The 23013-nt window shown below is 42.5% G+C and overlaps 1 protein-coding gene across 1 annotated transcript; it reads left to right on the forward strand.

Annotated features, from left to right (window-relative positions):
- The first annotated feature begins 3418 nt into the window (after positions 1-3418).
- On the forward strand, positions 3419-9710 carry LOC123180755 (DNA replication licensing factor MCM6). The gene is made up of 18 exons (XM_044592891.1): positions 3419-3600; positions 3719-3868; positions 3984-4124; positions 4409-4571; positions 4650-4843; positions 4929-5124; positions 5237-5314; positions 5786-6015; positions 6451-6565; positions 6898-6972; positions 7065-7205; positions 7315-7518; positions 7595-7756; positions 7963-8018; positions 8104-8207; positions 8309-8425; positions 9009-9139; positions 9279-9710. The coding sequence occupies exons 1-18, from the start codon at positions 3524-3526 to the stop codon at positions 9402-9404; spliced, it is 2460 nt and encodes an 819-aa protein (XP_044448826.1). The 5' UTR covers positions 3419-3523; the 3' UTR covers positions 9405-9710.
- Positions 9711-23013: the final 13303 nt, after the last annotated feature.

Raw genomic sequence — 23013 nt, forward strand, 5'->3', positions numbered from 1 at the left:
GTAATACATCATCCCGCAACTAACTCATTAGTTACAATGCTTGCAAGGCTTATAGTGATGTGCATTACCGAGTGGGCCCAGAGATACCTCTCCGACAATCGGAGTGACAAATCCTAATCTCGAAATACGCCAACCCAACAAGTACCTTCGGAGACACCTGTAGAGCACCTTTATAATCACTCAGTTACGTTGTGATGTTTGGTAGCACACAAAGTGTCCCTCCGGTAAACGGGAGTTGCATAATCTCATAGTCATAGGAACATGTATAAGTCATGAAGAAAGCAATAGCAACATACTAAACGATCAAGTGCTAAGCTAACGGAATGGGTCAAGTCAATCACATCATTCTCCTAATGATGTGATCCCGTTAATCAAATGACAACTCATGTCTATGGCTAGGAAACGTAACCATGTTTGATCAACGAGCTAGTCAAGTAGAGGCATACTATTGACACTTTGTTTGTCTATGTATTCACACATGTATCATGTTTCTGGTTAATACAATTCTAGCATGAATAATAAACATTTATCATGATATAAGGAAATAAATAATAACTTTATTATTGCCTTTAGGGTATATTTCCTTCACGGTGCCCCCTCGACAGTTCACTCCTTCGGTCATAGCGTCGTAGTGCTTAGGCGAAGCCCTGCGCGGATCACATCACCATCACCATCACCACGCTGTCGTGCTGACGAAACTCTCCCTCGACCCTCTGCTGGATCAAGAGTTCAAGGGACGTCATCGAGCTGAATGTGTGCTGAACTCGGATGTGCCGTACGTTCGGTACTAGATCGGTCAGATCGTGAAGACGTTCAACTATATTAACCGCGTTAACCTAACGCTTCCGCTTTCGGTCTACAAGGGTACGTGGACACACTCTCCCCCTCTCGTTGCTATGCATCTCCTAGATAGATCTTGCATAATCATATGAATTTTTTTGAAATTGCATGCTACGTTCCACAACACTAATGACCTATCTTGTCTATGTACTAGCGCGAGACTCTAAGAACCAAAGACAACAACAAATCTGACCCTTTGTAAATTTCGAACATGAACATTTTTCAAAAGGGGAATATTTTTAGAAACACGAACACTTTTCAAATACGTAAACAAAATTTAGAAAACTCTACTTTTCTCGGAAAACAAAATTTTATTGAATCTTGAACAAGGTTTGAAATTCTGAACAAGATTCAAAAACGTGAATAGATTTTTAAAACAATAACATTTTTATAAAAGATGAACGTTTTCAAACTCATAAACAAAAAAAATGCAAACAATTTTTTGAATTTGTGAACAAATTTAGAAAACATGAACATTTTCTGTATTTGTGATTAAATTTTAACAGGAACAATTTTTGAAAGTACAGAACATTATTTGAATTTGTGAACAAGTTTAATTTTTTTGATCATTTTTGGCAAAAGTAAAAAGTTTTTAAATCTCGAGAACAAATTTAAACATGTGAACAATTTTTTGGAAACACAAATATTTCTTGAATTTTCCAAACAATTTTTTTAATCTAGATATGTTTTTTTCGTGTTTACAAAAAGTAAACAAATAAAGAATATGAATATTTTATGAAAACGCGAACAATTTTTCAATTATGTTAACATATTTAAAAAACTCAAATATTATCAAAAAAGATGAACAATTTAATGAATATTTTTTGAAAAAAGGGAACATTTTTTAAATCTAATAACAAAATTTGAAAATGTGAACAACTTTAGGAAAAGCGCATATTTTGAAAACATGTTTTTTTAAACTCCTTGAATAAAATTGAAAAGACGAACATTTATTGAAATTTGGGGAGATTTTTTTTAAATGGCAACATTTTTTGAAAACACAAACTTTTTTGCACACGCGAACATTGTTTGAAATTCATGAACAAATTTGGAAAAGCGAACATTTTTTGGAAAGATGAACATTTTTTAAATTTGTAATTTTTCAAAAAAGACGAACATGTAAAAATATTGAAAAAGGAAAAAAGTAAACATAAAGGCGAGAAAAGCAAGAAAAAAAAGAAGGACAACGCTAATGCCCACACGTGTGGTGAGAGCGAAACTCGCCCACATGCCGTACAACATACAGACTGCGTCACGTCATCGCATGCATGCATGTAGGAATATTTTTGGATTTTCAGTTTTTAAAATATTTTATCTCTTAGATGAAAAATCCGATTGAAGATCCGTTTATATCATTAAATCCCTTGCGACGAGATCTTCGAAACTAGATCTTATATTAATATATTTTGACGATTTTTTTTTGGTTAAAGTTGCCATGTCTATTGCACGTGAATTGCCATGGTGTTTACACCGAAGTTGCCATAATATGTTTTAGCTATTTTCTTCTATATTTAAAAGTAATTTTTGACATATTATAAAACGTGGAATTAAGAAACTAGACTTGCCATGAACCATAAACTAAAATTGCCATGATACATGCACTGAAAATTGTCATGGTTCATACAAAAAATAATTTTTATGATCAAAGTACTGGAATTGCCATCATCAAAATACTAAACTTGCCATGCTCTACAAACTAAAATTGCCACATGGCAACTTTAGTTTAAGCACTATGGTAACTACAATGTAAACATCATGGCAACTTTGAGCAATTTTTTTTTCGTCGAAACATATCAACATGGGGTCTAGTTTTGAAGATCTCGTCGAGACGGATTTAATGGTGAAAACAGATTTTTAGTTCAATTTTTTAATTAGGAAATAAAACATTTTTAAGCCGAAAACCAAAAAAATTTCTGCTGATGTCATATGTTTACACGAGGCAAAATGAATGGTAATGAAGGCGTGTGGGCGATGTGCAAGATGCCACACGTGTGGTCGTTAGTTTTTAAAAAAAAAACAGGAAAGAAGAAGAAGAAAAGAAACAGCAACAAGAAAAAGGAAAAAAAAAGAATCGGTTCAGGAACCTTCTAAAAACCGTCTGATTATCTCTAGAAGGTTTGCAAAATCAGGATAGCTGAAATGATGAATGGGCCGGCCCAGATCGCGTCGCTCGCTCGAGAAACCCGTGCGAATCCTCGACAACTTGACGCAAGGTGCGTCGTATAGGATTTTCCGAGTAGGAGATCGCCTAGAGCGCCGAATAGGAGTTGGGTCGTTGCGAGGAGAGTCCAACCCACGGCCCATTCACCAGAAACCCAACACGGGCCCAAGAACGAGGCACTAGGTCGCCACACCGACTCCCCTGCACGGTGCACCCGGGGCACGGAGTATCCGCTCGCTCAGGTTCTCCTCAAGTGGTGTGGCCCACATGTCAGGGAGCAAACGGTGCACGGACCAGGTCCATAGAAACCCCAACCCTTCCTCCAGGCTCCAGCCAGTTTTTGGCGGGAAGAATTGGCGCCAAGCCGCCGCCACCTTCCCGCCAACAATACCCCCCCTCCCCCTTTCATCCCCAACCCGAAACCCTTGCCTCTCTCACCGCGCACTCGGACGCCAGAACCGTCCCCCTCCCTCCCCCCCCCAATCACCAAACACTCGTCTAGATCCAGAAGGTTCGCCGGCCATGGAGGCGTTCGGCGGCTTCTTCGTGGACGAGAAGGCGGCGCGGGTGGAGAACATCTTCCTCGAGTTCCTTAAGCGGTGAGACCAGCGCCGCCGGCGGCGCCCCCCCCCCCCCCCCTCCCCCCCCTTCCCCTCCATTTCTAGGGTTTCCTCATGGTCCTCTGTGTTTCATACCTTCGGCTTCTCGGGTCCCTAGGTTCAAGGAGCCGGATGCGGCGGAGCCGTTCTACGATGTAGAGATGGAGGCGATGCGGTCGCGTGAGTCCACCACCATGTACGTCGATTTCGCGCACGTCATGCGCTTCAACGACGTCCTCCAGAAGGCCATCTCCGAGGAGTACCTTAGGTGAGATGGGGATGTTTCCTTTTTCTTTTCCTGCGAGTTACTAGTACCCATTGATTTGTTTCTTCGTTTGTTACAAGGAGGAAATGGTTGCTCATGGCGTTTTTGATTGCATCAGGTTTGAGCCGTACCTTCGCAATGCGTGCAAGAGGTTTGTGATGGAGCACAGAGCTGGCGAGAACCGTGCGCCAATAATCTCCGACGACAGCCCCAACAAGGATATTAATATTGCCTTCTACAACATTCCGATGCTGAAAAGGTCTGCACTTGCTTCTGAAGTATGTTTTGTGTGGTTAATGAACCAATTAATCGTACAAATGTGGCAAAAGCTTTATAATTGTTTAAACTTCTGTCTTTAACTGCTGCATACTAATACTATTACAGATATTAAATGAATTCAAGGAGCAGTGTCTGCAGAATTTGATTTTAGATCCAGTTGACTCTGCAGTCTAATTTCTATACACTTTGCTCTGTTAGATCGTAGGTGTAATTTAATATCTTGGTGGCTGCCAATTTTTTTGACTGAATTTTCTACTATATTAGGTTGAGAGAGCTGGGGACAGCAGAGATTGGTAAGCTCACAGCTGTAACGGGGGTTGTAACAAGGACGAGTGAGGTCCGACCTGAGTTATTGCAAGGCACCTTCAAGTGCCTTGATTGTGGAAATGTTGTTAAAAATGTAGACCAGCAGTTCAAGTATACTGAGGTCGCTACTCTCAACCATATCTTCTATTAGTTATTATTTCTCAAGCAATGTATCTAATGATGGACTCATGTACTTCAGCCAATAATATGCGTTAATGCAACATGCCAAAACCGATCAAGATGGGCCCTTCTCCGTCAGGATAGCAAATTTACAGATTGGCAGCGGGTCAGGATGCAGGAGACATCAAAAGAGATACCCGCTGGGTCACTACCTCGTTCCCTGGATGTCATTCTGCGCCATGAGATTGTTGAGAAGGCTAGAGCTGGGGATACGTGAGTGGAGGAACTCTTTCACTGTTACTTTGTTGTGGTTTGGTTGAGTTCATTTTATTAAAATGTTCTGTTTTGCCAATTTCAGGGTCATATTTACCGGAACGGTTGTTGCTGTTCCAGATGTTATGGCATTAACTTCACCTGGTGAGAGAGCAGAGTGTCGCCGGGAAGGTCCTCAGCGGAAGAATGGGTCAGGTGTCCAAGAAGGTGTAAAGGGCTTGAAGTCCCTTGGAGTACGAGATCTCTCATATCGCCTTGCTTTTGTGGCCAACTCAGTGCAGGTGCGCACCATTTTCAGCAATAGTCTTTCCTCAGTTTTTCTCCCGACTGAAATCTAATTTGGTAAATGGTAATTTCTCATGCAAGTTTCTCATCTCTCTTTAACATTGCTAGGTGGCGGATGGCAGGAGGGACGTGGACATCAGGGACCGTGACATAGATGGTGATGGCAGCGAGAGACAGAAGTTCACTGTAAGTTCTGCTTATGCCACAAGAACTACTAATGTTTCCATAAAATAAATTAGAGGAGAGGTACTGTTTCAAAAATATGACTAATCACTTGCCCATTCCAAGAAAAACATTGCAAGTGCTTATCTTTGCATAGCAATATTGTTCTGTCATGTTGGTTTGATCAATGCCCGTCTTGTTATTTTTCATTTGAGCATGCATACCAAGTAAGCTCATCTTACTATTTTTATTTTCTGAAGTGTTATATGAACCTATTACATTATGAACATGGAGTTTTGCATGTGAATCTATTATATACTCCCTCTGTCCCACAATATAACATCGTTTTCGTTTTTCAAGCTAGCTTGAAAATGATCTTATATTGTGGGATGGAGGGAGTATTAGATTACATATTGATTGAGCAGCCACGAGCATTCCTTTCAGTTTTTTGTAGGTTTATAACATAAACTATTTCTCTTGACTTCTCTTTAACAGGAAGAGGAGGAGGATGAGGTTGTTAGGATGAGAAACACTCCTGATTTTTTTAATAAGATAGTTGATAGCATATGTCCTACTGTCTTTGGTCATCAAGAAATAAAGAGGGCACTTCTCCTTATGCTCTTGGGTGGCGTTCACAAGATAACACATGAAGGCATAAACCTTAGAGGAGACATAAATGTCTGTATTGTTGGAGATCCAAGTTGCGCAAAGTCTCAGTTTTTAAAGTAAGTTTTTTTTCTCATGTATTCTTATGTCCATGGTTCTTTTTCCACCCATAGTATCATTCAGAGAATGCTTCCATGCATTCAATAGAAGAACCATTGGTGAATTCTGGATTCATTTTAAAAACTAATGAATTTAGGAATGACTTTTGTTGAATTTGGCCAATCTATGTCTGTTATTTGTTGTATATTATCTTTTAAAAGACCACAAATATGGCTAAATTTATAGAAATGTAATCGTCTAGATTAAAAATTACTAATGGACCACACAGATTTGCTGGTCGAAATACCATACAAGGTGTCATGATTTCTGTTGGTTAAAATGCTGATGCTCAGATTTGTAGCAGCTGTGGAATTTGTTTCCTGGAATTCAAAATTTGTCCTTGACTTGATGCTTCACCAGTCAATGAAATTTAAAATGTGTAAGCCAATTTTCAGATACACTGCTGGTATTGTTCCGCGATCTGTTTACACATCAGGGAAGTCCTCGTCTGCTGCTGGCTTGACAGCAACTGTTGCGAAAGAACCTGAAACCGGTGAATTTTGTATTGAGGTAATCTGAATTTTAAGCAACCCAATCCATTTCTATCATTACCACAAAGTCTGCTTTGATGAAGCCATTATATTTTATCATTTGCTTGATAGAAGTCTGCTTAGGTAAAATGTTTTTTCTTCAAAATCTCTCTTGATAGAGATCATACTGTATATGTACAAGTATTAGCTTTTCTTATTGCATTTTAACATGTTTTCTCACTGTAAATGCTGAACTGAGTTGGACAGAGCTAGAATCTGTTGTAAACTGCTGGCTAGGTTTCACTTGGTTTATGTACAATCTTGCTAGTTCTTATGTCTTTCCTTTGCCGCGGCCAATTTTGTTTCTTGCAGGCAGGTGCACTCATGTTAGCTGATAATGGCATCTGTTGTATTGATGAATTTGATAAGATGGATATTAAGGATCAGGTAGGCCTATCAAAATTTGGCTATTACTGCCCATGCCTTATTTTTCTCACTGATCTGAAACCTTGAGTGACAATTTTATTCGTCCATTGTAGGTTGCTATACATGAAGCAATGGAGCAGCAAACCATCAGCATAACAAAAGCTGGAATACAAGCAACTTTGAATGCACGAACTTCAATACTGGCAGCAGCAAATCCCACAGGAGGACGGTATGACAAGTCAAAACCACTTAAGGTAAGTCAAGAAATTTAAATTAAATCTAGTGAATCCAGAAAGTTGAAATCCCTTTCTGTTTGAATCATGAGATCTTAATTGAATCTAATACTGCTGCAATCCCTGCCAGTACAATGTGGCACTACCTCCAGCCATTCTTTCAAGATTTGATCTGGTATACATCATGATTGATGAACCTGATGAAAACACTGACTACCACATTGCTCATCACATTGTGAGAGTCCATCAAAAACGTGAAGAAGCACTTTCCCCTGCATTTAGCACTGCAGAATTGAAGCGCTACTTTGCTTTTGCAAAGTCTTTGAAACCTCAGGTTTGCCCCTTAACTCAGTTAAGAAAAGGGAGCTTGGCTATTAATCAACTTACTGTTATTATTTATGTCATTGCAGTTGAGTTCTGAAGCAAAGAAAGTTCTGGTCGAATCATATGTTGTCCTCCGTAGAGGTGACAGTACTCCTGGTACTAGGGTTGCTTACAGGATGACAGTTAGGCAACTGGAGGCGCTAATCAGGCTGTCAGAAGCTATTGCCAGAAGCCATTTGGAAAGAATTGTAAGTTAAATTGCATGCATATGTCAATATTAGGATTGGTTGTCTGCAATTTTGTTCTTGAAGCACCACCATATATGTTTGTAAAGTAAATGTACTTGCTGTAATTGATAGTAGGATCAACTTACAATCTGCCTGTGTTTACCTTGCATTGATTGATTTGCCTCCATAATTTGCTGCTAACTTCTTTTGGTATTAAAATCTTTTAGGTTCTCCCCGCTCATGTCCGCATGGCAGTTAAATTACTCAAAACATCCATAATAAGGTGAGTTTGCTTACTATTTGACCTTTTGAAGCACTTATATTTTCATGATGATATCAGTAACAAAGAAGCTTATTAACTTTTGCAGTGTGGAATCAAGTGAAGTTGACCTATCTGATTTTCAAGATGCACCTCTTGATCATGATGATGAACAGCCAGTACAAGGAGATGCTACTCAACAAGATGGTCCAGGTGAGTTTCTCACTATTTCTAAAATGGATATTGGGGTTTTGCTCAGTTTGCTTTGTTCTAATAATCGTTGCCGTTTGTTTTCAATGTCAAAACTCTAAAAGACGAACCAGCAGAGGTGATTAAGAAGAAATTGGTTATTACTGAAGAACATTTTCAGAGAGTTACACAAGCTTTGGTCATGAGACTGCGGCAACACGAAGAATCAGTCAAGAAAGACGGTACTGATGCTGATACATACTTATATTCTTGATTTTGTGGCTTGCTTCCTCTTGTTTTATCCTATCAGCAATCATGGTCACCTCACCATTACCAACTTCCCATGAAGAATGGAAGTATCTTGTAATTCTAGATTAGAAGCCATTCCAAACGCCATGAGCCATCTAAACTACACTCTAGCTACAGTAGCACGATCCCTTTCCTGGACAAGTGAAAAGGCACTCTGCGGTAGGCTCTAGGTTCAAGCACAAAAGTGTTTTAAAATGCTATGCTTATTTGGTAATACCGTGAAACACAAACGTTACCCTTATTTGGTAATTTATGTCTTATGTATGTGCTAATTATGCTTCTTCCTTAAGTCTCCATGGCTCAATCTTTTAGGGATGCTTGGAACTGGGAAATTTCATAGATATTTTTTAAGAATTTTACAGGAAAATAGATAAGTTATGTGCCTGTGATTTTATACACTTGCCCCCACTTGTAATATAATGTGTGATGCTTAAGAATTTTGTAACAACTGCAAACTTTCACTCTCCCAGCTAACCCAGGAATTGAAACTGATGTTCTTTCACTTTGGTGATGCAGGGGATGGTCTGGCTGGCATGAAGCAAGGGGATCTAATCATTTGGTATGTTGAGCAGCAGAATGCCCAAGGCGCATATAGTTCTACAGAAGAGGTGAAGGAGGAAGTAAAGTGCATCAAGGCCATTATAGAGGTATAAGCCTATCATTTATCTATGTTAATATGATGAAAATTTCCGAACTACTTGCATTGTAAAAGGGTACATGAAAGGCATGTAGTCACGAGTCATTTGCATGTTTACTGAAATTTTGTCAATGGGTGTGCATCTGCAGAGGCTGATACAGAGGGAAGGCCATCTTGTAGTCATAGATGAAGGAACAGCGGCAGCAGAAGGTGCTACGGCAAGGGCATCGGAGCACAGAATCCTGGCTGTTAACCCAAACTACGTCATTGATTGATTAACCAGCTGAGGTCACACAGCTAACTAGATCCATCATATGTGGTTGACCAATATAGCAGACATTCAAACGGAAGACATCCTGTTGTCATGCTCTAGAAATGATATGTTGCACCTGCCATCCCCTTCCCAAGGAAGCACAAGATCTCTGGAATTGTATCTTCCTTCCAAGGTTGAAGTGTGGTAATTAATTTGCCACCAGTATTGGTTGTGTATTTTCCACCGTTTCATGGTTATGTAAACTGCAACTCTGTAAGACAAGTACAGCTTAATTTATGTGCTTCTGAATTTCTAAGGTTTGCTCTCAGCTATTGTTTGCTCATATGACGGCCTACAGATGTCATAATGCAAAAATGTGCATATTGCCTTACGGATGGATTACTTCCACGCCATTAGCAATGATGCATACAAGGCCATCGTTGACTCGTTGTACATTCGGGTGGTAGCACCAAATCCGCTTCAGCAAGAATGAGCCATTTTTTTTCCAATCTCTACTAATAAAGTAAATTTTATGCGATAATGTGACTAAACCCAAAGAGTTGGTATCAAATGTTAAAAAGAGTTGGCATGAAGCGGACCCCACATACGATTTAGGGCATCTCCAGCGCTAGCCCTTAAACGGACATCACGTAGGCTTAAAATTTTACGCTCGTCCGTGGACATAGTCTGGATGTAAAAAAAGCTAAATATGCAAGTTAAAATTAGTTGTACTCAAAATGAGATTGCAGATTTCTTAGCTAAATTTGCAAGGTGGGAACATCTAACCAATGTTTGGTTTCAGGATGTCCCAAGTGATGTAGCAGTTCTATTAGCTGCAGACTGCAATCCTATTCTAAATTAATAAAGCTTTCGGTTTTCAACACAAAAAAAAGCTAAGTCAGGCAGCCATGGGCGCGGGCAGCCACGGGCTAAGCCAACGTGGCCACGGGCGCCGGAGCTGAGCTCGAGCTTGAGCTTGAGCTGCCCATCCATGGTGGCACGTGGGAAGATGAGAGGCGGAAGGTGAAGGGAGGGATGAGGAGTGGAGAGATAGGAGGAGGCGGCGACAAGGATGGAGCGCTCGCCGGCTTTTGGACTTAGCTCACCCTCTTGTCGCCTCTCCTCTATTCCAATAAATATTCTACATAGCAGATGAAACAATCAATTAATATCATGCCTTTGTATATGCTAGATGTTACAATCCCGATCTACTCTTTCTCTCAATTACGCATGATTAGAGGTAATTGTCACTACACTTGTCTCTAAGGAGGGAGACGCAAAAAACACTGGGCCTCACGCAGTAGCCTCCTCCCCTAAAATTAGGGTTCCTCCGCCTCCCGCCGGCCCCGCCGCCGGTCCGCCTCGTCTCTGGTGGCCTTAGGGTCATGGGGCACGGTGGATCCCGGACCTTGCCGGTGGGAGGGCTCCGTTTTTAGACGTGTTTTCGAGCTTTGTTAGGGTTTGTTAGGATCGACAAAACCTTCTGGTTGCATCATATACAACTTTTCCTTAAGGAAATCATTAAGGACCGTTGTTTTGACGTTCATCTGCGAGATTTCATAATCGAAAATTTGCAGCAACTGCTAACATAATCCTAACAGACTTCAGCATCGCTAAGGGTGAGAAAGTCTTATTATAGTCAACCCCTTGTACTTGTCGAAAACCCTTTGCAACACGTCGAGCTTTATAGACGGTCACATCACCATCATCATATGTCTTCTTCTTAAAAATCCATTTGTTCCCAATGACCTACCGGTCATCGGGCAAGTCTACCAAAGTCCATACTTGGTTTTCATACATGGACCCTATCTCAGATTTCACGGCCTCAAGCCATTTGTCGGAATCTGGGCTCATCATTGCTTCTTCATAGTTCGTAGGTTCGTCGTTGTCTAACAACATGATTTCCAAGACAGGATTACCATACCACTCTGGTGTGGTACGTGTCCTGGTCGACCTACGAAGTTCAATAGCAGCTTGATACGAAGTTTCATGATCATCATCATTAGCTTCCTCTCCGGCTTGTGTAGGCATCACATGAACTTCTTTGTGTGATGCACTACTCTCCAATTCGAGAGAAGGTACGATTACCTCATCAAGCTCTACCTTCCTCCCACTCATTTCTTTCGAGAGAAACTCCTCTCTAGAAAGGATCCATTCTTGGCAACGAAGATCTTGCCCTCGGATCTTTGATAGAACGTATACCCAATGGTCTCTTTAGGGTATCCTACACACTTCTCCGCTTTCGGTTTGAACTTATCAGGCTGAAGCCTCTTGACATAAGCGTCGCATCCTCAAACTTTAAGAAACGACAGCTTAAGTTTCTTGCCAAACTATAATTCCTACCGTGTCGTCTCAATGGATTTAGACGGTGCTATGTATAAAGTGAATGCGGCTGTCTCTAACGCATAACCCCAAAATGATAGTGGAAAATCGGTGAGAGACATCATAGAACGCACCATATCTAATAGAGTACGATTATGACGTTCGGACACACCATTACGCTGTGGTGTTCCAGGTGGCGCGAGTTGTGAAACAATTCCACATTTTATTAAACGCGTGCCAAAATCGTAACTTAAATATTCACCTCCACGATCAGATTGTAGAAATTTTATTTTCTTGTTACGATGACCTCCACTTTACTCTAAAACTCCTTGAACTTTTCGAATGTTTCAGACTTGTGTTTCATTAAGTAAATATACCCATATCTACTCAAATCATCTGTGAAGGTAAGAAAATAACGATATCCACTGCGTGCTTCAACACTCATCAGACCACATACATTGGTATGTATTATTTCCAATAAGTCACTTGCCCGCTCCATTGTACCAAAAAACGGGGTTTTAGTCATGTTACCATGAGGCATGGTTCACATGTTTCAAATGATTCATAATCAAGTGACTTCAAAAGTCCATTAGCATGGAGTTTCTTCATGCGCTTTACACCAATATGACCTAAGCGGCAGTGCCGCAAGTATGTGGTACTATCATCATTAATTTTGCATCTATATTATGAACATGTGTGTCACTACGACCGAGATTCAACAAGAATAAACCATTCACGTTGGGTGCATGACCATAAAATATATTATTCATATGAATAGAACAACCACCATTCTCTGACTTAAATGAATAACCGTCTCGCAATAAACAAGATCCAAATATAATGTTCATGCTTAACGCAGGCATCAAATAACAATTATTTAGGTTTAAAACTAATCCCAAAGGTAGACGTAGAGGGAGCGTGCCGACGACGATCACATCAACCTTGGAGCCATTTCCAACGTGCGTCGTCACCTCATCCTTAGCCAGTCTCCATTTATGCCATAACTCCTGTTTTGAGTTATAAATATTAGGAACTGAACCAGTATCAAATACCAAGAGCTAATGCGGGCACTAGTAAGGTATACATCAATAACATGTATATCAAACATACCTTTGTTTACGTTGCCATCCTTCTTATCTGCCAAGTACTTGGGGCAGTTCCGCTTCTAGTGGTCAATCCCCTTGCAGTAGAAGCACTCGGTCTAAGGTTTGGGTCCAGCCTTGGGTTCTTTACCGGAGCGGCAACTGGCTTGCTGTTTTTCTTGAAGTTTCCCTTCTCTCCCTTGACTTTCTTGAAACTAGTGGTGTTTTTGACCATCAACACTTGATGCTCATTCTTGATTTCTACCTCCGCGGCCTTAAGCATCGCGAAAAGCTCAGGGATCGTCTTCTCCATCCATTGCATATTATAGTCCATCATGAAGCTTTTTTAGCTTGGTGGCAGTGACCGAAGAACTCTGTCAATCGCTACTTCATTCGGAAGATTAACTCCCAACTGATTCAAGCGGTTGAAGTACCCAGACATTTTGAGTACGTGCTTGCTAACAGAGCTGTTCTCCTCCATCTTGCAGATAAAGTACTTGTCGGGGGAGTCATACCACTCGACCCGTGCGTGAGCCTGAAATACCAATTTCAGCTATCGGAACATCTCATATGCTTCGTGGTGCTCAAAACGTCTTTGGAGCCCCGGTTCTAAGCCATAAAGCATGCCGCACTGAACTATCGAGTAGTCATCAAAACGTGCCTGTCAGACGTTCACAACATCCACAAACGACGCTAGAGGGGGTGGTGCACCGAGTGGTGCATCAAGGACATATGCCTTTTGTGCAGCAATGAGGATAATCCTCAGATTACGGACCCAGTCCGCATAGTTGCTTCCATCATCTTTCAACTTAGCTTTCTCTAGGAACGCATTAAAATTCAGAGGAGCTATGATGCGAGCCATTGAGCTACAACATAAATTTGCGAAGACATTTAGACTATGTTCATGATAATTGGTTCGGTTAGTCAAATTACTAGTGAACTCCCACTTAAACCAACATCCCTCAAGTTGTTTAAGTGTTACATGATCCAAATCAATTAACCCATGTCCGATCATCATGTGAGATGGGGTGGTCATCAATGGTGAACATCTTCATGTTGATCATATCTACTGTATGGCTCACAATCAACCTTTCGGTCCTCCGTGTTTCGAGGCCATGTCTGTACATGCTAGACTCGTCAAGTTTAACCCAAGTATTCCGCATGTGTAAAACTAGCTTACACCCGTTGTATGCGAACATAGAGTCTATCACATCCAATCATCACAAGGTGCTTCGAAACGACGAACTTCCGCAATGGTGCATACTTAGGGAGAACACCTTTTATATTTAAATTAATTGTGAGGGATCATCTTATAATGCTACCATCGTCCTAAGAAAAATAAGATGCATAAAAGATAAACATCACATGCAATGAATATGTGACATGATATGGCCATTATCATCTCGTGCTTTTGATTTCTATCTCCAAAGCAACGACACGATCTTCGTCATCACTGGCATGACACCATGATCTCCATTATCGTGTCCTCTGATAACCCACAAGTATAGGGGATCACGACAGTCTTCGAGGGTAGTATTTCACCCAAATTTATTGATTCGACACAAGGGGAGCCAAAGAATATTTGTAAGTATTAGTAGTTGAGTTGTCAATTCAACCACGCGTGGAGAACTAAATGTCTGCAACAAAGCGTTTAGTAGCACAATAGTATGGTAGCTTGATAGCAATAGTAATAGTAGCGATAGTAACAGTTACGGGAACAGTAGTAGTTTCGTAGTGATTGTAAAAACAGCAACAACGAAAGTAACTTAGCAAAGACCAATATGAGAAAAGCGTAGGCATTGGATCAATGATGGATATTTGTATTGGATGATATTAATCATGTAATAGTCACAACCTAGAGGGATACACAATAGCTCCAATTCATCGATGTAATGTAGGCATGTATTCCGTATATAGTCATACATGCTTATAATAAGAACTTGCATGCCATCTTTTGTCCTACCCTCCTGTGGCAGTGGGATCCATAAGCAAACTAAGGGATATTAAGGCCTCATTTTAATAGAGAACCGGAACAAAGCATTAACACATGAACTCCTCGAATTACAGTCATCCCTGGAGAGTATCCCAACTATTGTCATTTTGGGGGTCTACGAATCAGAACAATAACAAGCGCATGTAACTAGTAGATAGGATCAAAAACTCTAATATATCCGTGAAAACATAGAGGGTTTAGACATGAAATCATGGCACTCGGGTCCTACTGACAAGCATTAAGCATAGCAAATCCATCACAACATCAATATCAGAACATAGTGGATACTAGGGATCAAGCCCTAACAAATTGACTCGATTACATGACAAATCTCATCCAACTTCATCACCGTCCAGCAAGCCTACGAAGGAATTACTCACTCCCGGTGGTGAGCGTCATGGAATTGTTGATTGAGAAGGGTTGATGATGATGACGACGACGAACCCCCTCTTTGGAGCCCCGAACGGACTCCAGATCAGGCCTCCCGATGAAGAGCAGGAGGTGGTGGCGGCTCAGTCTCTCAAAACGTGATAAAACTTTCTCTTTATTTTTTTGTTCGTGAAACGGTATTTATGGAGTCAGAATTAGGGCAACCGGAGGCTCGAGGGAGTCACGAGCTCACAGGGCGCGCCCCCTGAGCTTGTGGTTCCTGGGTGGCCCCCCTCTAGCAGGTCTCTTCGCCAATATTTTTTATACCATAAATAATATCTGTAAATTTTCAGCTCAATCCAAGAACTTTTATTTTTGCACAAAAATAACACTGTGGCAATTTTGCTGAAAAACTTTAGTCCGGGTTAGTTCCATTCAAATCATGCAAATTAGAGTCCAAAACAAGAGCAAACATGTTTTGAAAAGTAGATACGTTTGGGACGTATCAACTCCCCCAAGCTTAACTCATTGCTTGTCCTCAAGCAATTCAGTTGACAACCTGAAAGTGATAAAGAATTTTTTTTACAAACTCTTTTGTTCTCATTGCTATATATATACTTAACTAGTGCTCAAGTTTTGAGCAAAGATTATGAACTAATCATGTAAATGATAACATTCAGATCTCACATTTACTCATGACAATAACATAACCAACTAGCGAGCAATACTAAGATATCTTGGATGCCAACAATTTTTCAAAACAATCATGATATAATATGATAACATGGTATCTCGCTAGCCGGTTATGAGACCGAAAAACATAAATGCAAAGCACCTATGAAGTTCAAACTGTGACTAAACATTGTAATTCATGGAAAAGAGATCCAATCATGGTCACATCCAACATTAACTAGACTCAATGCATAAGAATGACAATAGCGCTCTCAGGATTGGTGCTTTAAATGAGAAGGCGACGACTCAATAATAAAAGTAAATAGATAGGCCCTTCGCAGAGGGAAGCAACAATTTGTAGAGGCCAGAGCTCGAAGCTTAAAACAAAGATGAATACATTTTAAGAGGTGTGCTTTCCTATCAATGTCACGACCGAGGATTTTCAGTATCTTCCATGCTAAACACATTATCGGCGGTTCCCAAATGGAAAGGTAAAACTTGCTCCCCTCAACCATACAAACACAAGCCATGGCTAGCCGAGTTCATGTGTGCCCTCCAAATAATCAATTTTCTGAGGGAGTTTGTTTTATTATATTTTCCTTTATTTTGATTACAGGACTGGGCATCCCAATTACTAGCCTCTCTCGTGCAATGACAAGTGAAAAACACCCATCATGAGAATAAACCGCTTAGCATGGACGATACTAACCACCCCTTATCGCTCCATGAGCGGTACGAGCACACAAAACAGGTGCTTATTTGTATGATTAGAGGAGGCACATGCAAATTTAATTGGAACGGTAGAGTAATACCACATATAGGTAGATATGGTGGAATCATATGGAACAACTTTGGGTTTAATGATTTGAATGCACAAGCAGTATTCCCGCTTAGTACCGGCGAAGGCTAGCAAATAGATTGAGAAGCGACCAACTAGAGAGCGACAACGGTCATAATCATGCATTGTGTGTAATTAACATTGAATACGAGCATGAGTAGGACATAAACACCCTGAACATAAATATCACGAAGGCTGCATTGGTTTTGATTCAACTACATGTGTGAACATGTGCCAAGTCAAGCCACTTGAAACATTCAGAGGAGAATACCATACTAACATACTACATCACAACCATTTTAATGCATGTTGACACTGAAGATAAATCATTATCTACTCCTAGCCATTTAAGCATGGCATGGGCAACTATAATCTCTAATTGTCATCACAAACATGTTTACTCATAATATGTTGAAACAAGAACGACTGAGTTAAACATATTTTAAAAAACGGGAAATAAGAAGAGTTCATACTAGCTTTCCTTCACCGCAATCACTTCATGAAATCATCGTCATTATTACCTTTCACTTGCATGACCGAATGATGTTAAAATAATAATAATGCAAGTGTGCCGTGGATTAAGCCGGAATCTGCAAACATTTTATTTAGAGGAGAAGAAAAGGTAATAAGGTTCTTCGTTAGGTTAACAATAATGCATATGAGAGCTACTCAACAATTTCATCGTGGTCTTCTCCTTGCGGCAACTTAAAGAAAAGAAGAGAAATTCAGAGCAACACACTAAAATATTTTTGGAGTTTTAAGTTTTTCTGAAGAAGGCAAACTTAACGAAGGAAAACGAAAAACGAGAAAAACGATTTACACAGGAAAGCTCCCAACAAACAAAAGAAGAAATGAGAAATATTTTTGGGTTTTCTTTTACACTACGAACTAACTAAACAAGAAAGAAAAGCCGAAAAGAAGCGAGAAATATTTTTGGATTTTTGAAGTTTTTCAAACACACAATAAGAAAGCAAAAATAAAACTAACATGGATATACAATGAAAAAGGATGAACACTGACAACTAGAATGAATGTGTGATACATGAATGTAATGTCAGTGAGAAATACATACTCCCCCAAGCTTAGGCTTTTGGTCTAACTTGGTCTAGGGCCACGACTGAAAGTAGTCAGGTCTAGGGTAATACTGAGGCTCCTGAGGATCCCACTGATAAATAGGCTCCTGAGGCTCCCATTGATAGATAGGCTCCTTGGCGGGCTCTGGCTCAGCTACTCACTCGGGTGCTGAGGGCAGTGTCAACCCTTAATAAGCATAAATGTCCTTAGGCATAATAGTGTACCTGCCCGTGGAAAGATCGAACAAAGATGGCGCAGGCAAAGTAATAACTTCATGACTATCCTGACTAAATACCAAGTTATACCGAAATCATCTCACTCCGGAGTCAATGAAATTATGCTCAACCATGCTACTGTAATCAAGATATTTAGTAGACAAAAGCTTCTCTTCCTCCTCGTCGTCTCCAATAGGGATCTCAAAATGTCTAGCGAGGTGGGAAGCATAAATACCACCATAAATAATGCCCTTCAAACGGTTAGTGTTTAACCGTCGAGCTACAATAGCTCCCAAACTAAATGTTCTATCGTAATAAAGAGCATGGCACAAAATAAGAAGGTTAGGTGAAGTGAGCATTCCACTCTCCTACCTACCAGTTAAACACCTCCCGGCAAATAATGAGTAATAACGCAAAATGGAAAAAATGTAAAGTAGCAACTCTAGCATCAGAAACTCCTCTTGACCCCTCCCCACAGTTACTGCAGATATAAAAGCCGCAACGTCCCTAGGATGTGTCTCTAGTGGGATGCCCTCATTAGGAATTTTGCACACTTGAAAAAACCTATCAAGTGTCATTTCTTGAGGGATATCATATAGGTGGAATGAAACGGTGGGTGTATCCCTCCTAGCATGAAAGTGAAAAATTTGCACAAAAGTATTGGTGAGGAGGAGATATTGATCACACTTATCTTCGAGGAACGGGATGAGGCTGATGTCGCTTGAACTACGTCGGTATTTCCCCAAAGAGGAAGGGATGATGCAGTACAACTACTGTAGGTATTTCCCTCAGTTATGAAACCAAGGTATCAATCTAGTAGGAGAACCAAGCAACACAATGTAAACGGTACCTGCACACAAAGAACAAATATTTGCAACCTGACGCTTATGAGGGGTTGTCAATCCCTCTTCAGGTAACGACGCCAGAAATTGTCAAGTTGACGGGATAAAATTTGTGTAAATTGGATAAATAGATCTCGATAAAACGTGAAATAAAATAAGTAAGAAAAAGGTGCAGCAAGGTATTTTTGGGTTTTTGGAATAATAGATCTGAACATAAAAGCGAATAAAAATAGATCTCAAAGAAAATATGATAAAGAATAGACCCGGAGGCCGTAGATTTCACTAGTGGCTTCTCTCAAGAAAATAGCACACGATGGGTAAATGATACATCTCCGTCGTATCTACTTTTCCTAACGCTTTTACTCTTGCTTTGGACTCTAATTTGCATGATTTGAATGAAACTAACCCAGACCGACGTTGTTTTCAGCAGAACTACCATGGTGTTGTTTTTGTGCAGAAATAAAAGTTCTCGAAATGGGACGAAACTTTTTGGAGATTTTTGATGGAATAAAAGAAAAATACTGGAGCCAGGAACCATCGGAGGGCCCCCCTGGGCGAGCACAACCCACCAGGGCGCGCCCCTCCTAGCGCGCCCAGGTGGGTTGTGCCCACCTGGTGGTCCCGCTGACCCTATCTCTGACGCTATAAAATCCTATTTTCGGAGAAAAAAATCAAGGAGATAGAATTATCGCGTTTCACGAGATGAAGCTGCCGCCTCCTCCTGTTCTTCATCGGGAGGCCAGATCTGGAGTCCGTTCGGGGCTCCGGAGAGGGGAATCTTCCATCTTCGTCATCACCAACCCTTCTCCATCGCCAATTCCATGATGCTCCCCACCGGGAGTGAGTAATTCCTTCGTAGGTGAGGGAGTCCTGGATTAGGGGGTCCCCGGGCGTCCGGGCTATGTGACATGGGCCGGACTGGTGGGCCGTGAAGATACAAGATAGAAGGCCTTTCCCCCTGTCCGGATGGGACTCTCCTTTGCGTGGATGCCAAGCTTGGCGTTCGGATGTGTAGTTTCCTTTCTCTGTAAACCGACTTTGTACAACCCTAGGCCCCTCCGGTGTCTATATAAACCGGAGGGTTTAGTCCGTAGAGGCTAAGACAAATCATACATGCTAGTCATCTAGGGTTTAGCCAGTACGATCTCGAGGTAGATCAACTCTTGTAACCCCTATACTCATCAAAGTCAATCAAGCAGGAAGTAGGGTATTACCTCCATTAAGAGGGCCCGAACCTGGGTAAACATCATGTCCCCTGCCTCCTGTTACCTTCAGTCCTCAGACGCACAGTTCGGGACCCCCTACCCGAGATCGGCCGGTTTTGACACCGACATTGGTGCTTTCATTAAGATTTCCACTCTGTCATCAACAGAAGGCTCGATGGCTCATTCGATCATCTACAACGATGCCGTCTCCGGGGAAGTTTTCCTCCCCGGCTAGATTTTTGTATTCGGTGGCTTCGTTCTACGTGCCAACTCAATTGGTCATCTCGAACAGATCGACAGCTACACCCCTGGTCATCAGATCAGTTTCGGGAACCTGAATTATGTCGCCAATATCCGAGGAGACTTGATCTTCGAAGGGTTCGCGGCCCCGACCGCTGCTCTGGCCTTAGATCCAGAGCAAACCACCAGGTCCGAAGATGGGAGTCTGGAGCCCACCGGACTCTCCGCTGCAAACCGCACTATCGAGGATCCGGAGGCGATTATGTCCATGGCAAACACGAAATCAGACCGGGTTCCCCCTATCATTGAAAGGCCGGACTCGCCCCCGGACTCCAGATTCGAATTCTTGAAGTCCGCGCCAAGCAGGCATGGCCAGGAGGCTTTCACCCCGGCCAGCCCCGCAGACCCTCGCCTCCCCGTCCAAACCTCGCTCTTAAACGAGGCTCTGGACTTAATGCAATTTCTCGCCATTACAGAGGAATCACCGCCGAACTATGCCCAGCCCGGACTAGGGGCTGAGAGCGGGGAATTTTACGTCCCACCCACCACCAACTTCATAGCCACTGTCGAAGACCTAACCGACATGCTGGACTATGCCTCCGAAGACATCGACAACATGGACGATGATGCTGGAGACGAAAAAGGCCAAGAACCGCCGTTTACCGGACGTTGGATGGCCACCTCCACATATGACGTGTATATGGTGGACACACCCAAAGAGGATGACGACGACGGCAGGAAGGATCCGGTTGAGGACAAGCCTGCTGAAGCACCTCCAAAGCGTCGACGTCAGCGGCGCCGCTCAAAATCGCGTCGCGAAAAAGACAGCAATACCGGCACCGGAGATAATAACACTCCGAAGAACGTTGAAGACCCCGAAGCCCCCGTCGAGCCAACATCCGAACATGATGATTGGGAGGATGGGCAAGTTAACCCCGACGATCCGGTCGGGAACAAGGACTCGGAGGATAGTAACTATCTACCGATCTCCGAGGAAGATGTGAGCCTCGGCGACGAAGACTTCATCATGCCAGAGGAACCCTCGAGCAAGAGCGCTTTAAGCGCCAGCTAATCGCAAGAGCGAGAAGCCTCAAAAAGAAGCAGCAAAAGCTCCAAGCTGAACAGGATACGCTCAATGACAGATGGACTAAAGTCCTGGCATCCGAGGAATACGGCCTCGAACGCCCAACTAAGAGGTACCCGAAGCGCAAGCTACTACCACAATTTGACGATGAGCCCCTTGAGTCAATACCGCCAAAGTATAAACCTGCTGACAAACCTGACCGACCACCACGTGGACGGGACAGAGCGGGTACTTACGCCGAACACCTGCCCGCGCCACCCCGCCGTCGAGGCAAGGAGGTAGTGGCTCCGGGCTACACTTACGACTTATGCAAGGACCTGGACAATAGAGCCGGCCAGACAAGATCAATCTATGGATCAAGGGGGATGTGCTCCAATGCGAGGGGACGGCCATCAAGCCTGGCGCGACAGGCACAACCTCACCCGGACCGAAAACCGCATACTGACTTCATCCGAACTGCGTCGTGACGTCGCCCGATACAGAGGCGCCGCACACCCCTTATGCTTCACCGATGAGGTAATGGAGCACCAGTTCCCAGAAGGGTTTAAACCCGTGAACATTGAATCATACGATGGTACGATGGATCCCACAGTATGGATCAAAGATTTTCTTCTCCACATTCACATGGCTCGCGGCGACGATCTCCATGCCATCAAGTACCTTCCCCTAAAACTCAAGGGACCAGCATGACACTGGCTAAATAGCCTTCCAGAAAACTCTATTGGTAGCTTGGAAGATGCCTTCAGAGACAATTTCCAAGGTACCTATGTTCGGCCTCCAGATGCCGATGACCTTAGTCACACAGTCCAGCAGCCCGGAGAGTCAGCCCGAAAGCTCTGGACCAAGTTCTTAATTAAAAAGAACCAAATTGTAGACTGTCCGAACACCGAAGCCCTTGCAGCCTTTAAACACAGCGTCCAGGCCGAGTGGCTCACTCGACACCTCGGCCAGGAAAAACCGAAGTCCATGGCAGCTCTCAACGCACTTATGACCCACTTTTGCGCGGGAGAAGATAGCTAGCTAGCTCGTAGAAGCAATAGCACCAGCGACCCTAGCACCTCCGAAGCCAGGGATGGCAATGGCAAACCACGACGCAACAAACACAAGCGTCGAAGCAACAATGAAGATACTGAAGATACGGCGGTCAAAGCCGGATTCAGTGGCTCTAAACCCGGTCAGCGGAAGAAGCCATTCAAAGGAAACAAATATGGTCCATCCAGTTTGGACAGAATACTTGATCGGCCTTGCCAGATTCAAGGCACCCCTGACAAGCCTGCCAATCATTCCAACAGAAATTGTTGGGTCTTTAAACTGGCCGGTAAGCTAAACATCGAACATAAGGGGAAAGGGCCGCCCAGCGAGGACGACGATGAAGAGCCTCGCCCACCGAACACAGGGGGACAAAAGAAATTTCCCCCCGAGGTCAAAATGGTGAATATGATCTACGTTACTCATATCCCTAAGCGGGAGCGCAAGCGCGCATTAAGGGACGTCTATGCCATAGAGCCAGTCGCCCCAAAATTTAACCCATGGTCAGCCTGCCCGATCACTTTTGATCGCGGAGACCACCCGACCAGTATCCGTCATGGAGGTTCAGCAGCATTGGTCCTCGATCGAATTATCGACGGATTCCATCTCACACGAGTCCTTATGGACGGCCATAGCAGCCTTAACCTGCTTTATCAGGACACTGTC

This window comes from Triticum aestivum, chromosome 1D, assembly GCF_018294505.1.
Source record: "Triticum aestivum cultivar Chinese Spring chromosome 1D, IWGSC CS RefSeq v2.1, whole genome shotgun sequence".
Classification (NCBI taxonomy): Eukaryota; Viridiplantae; Streptophyta; class Magnoliopsida; order Poales; family Poaceae; genus Triticum; species Triticum aestivum.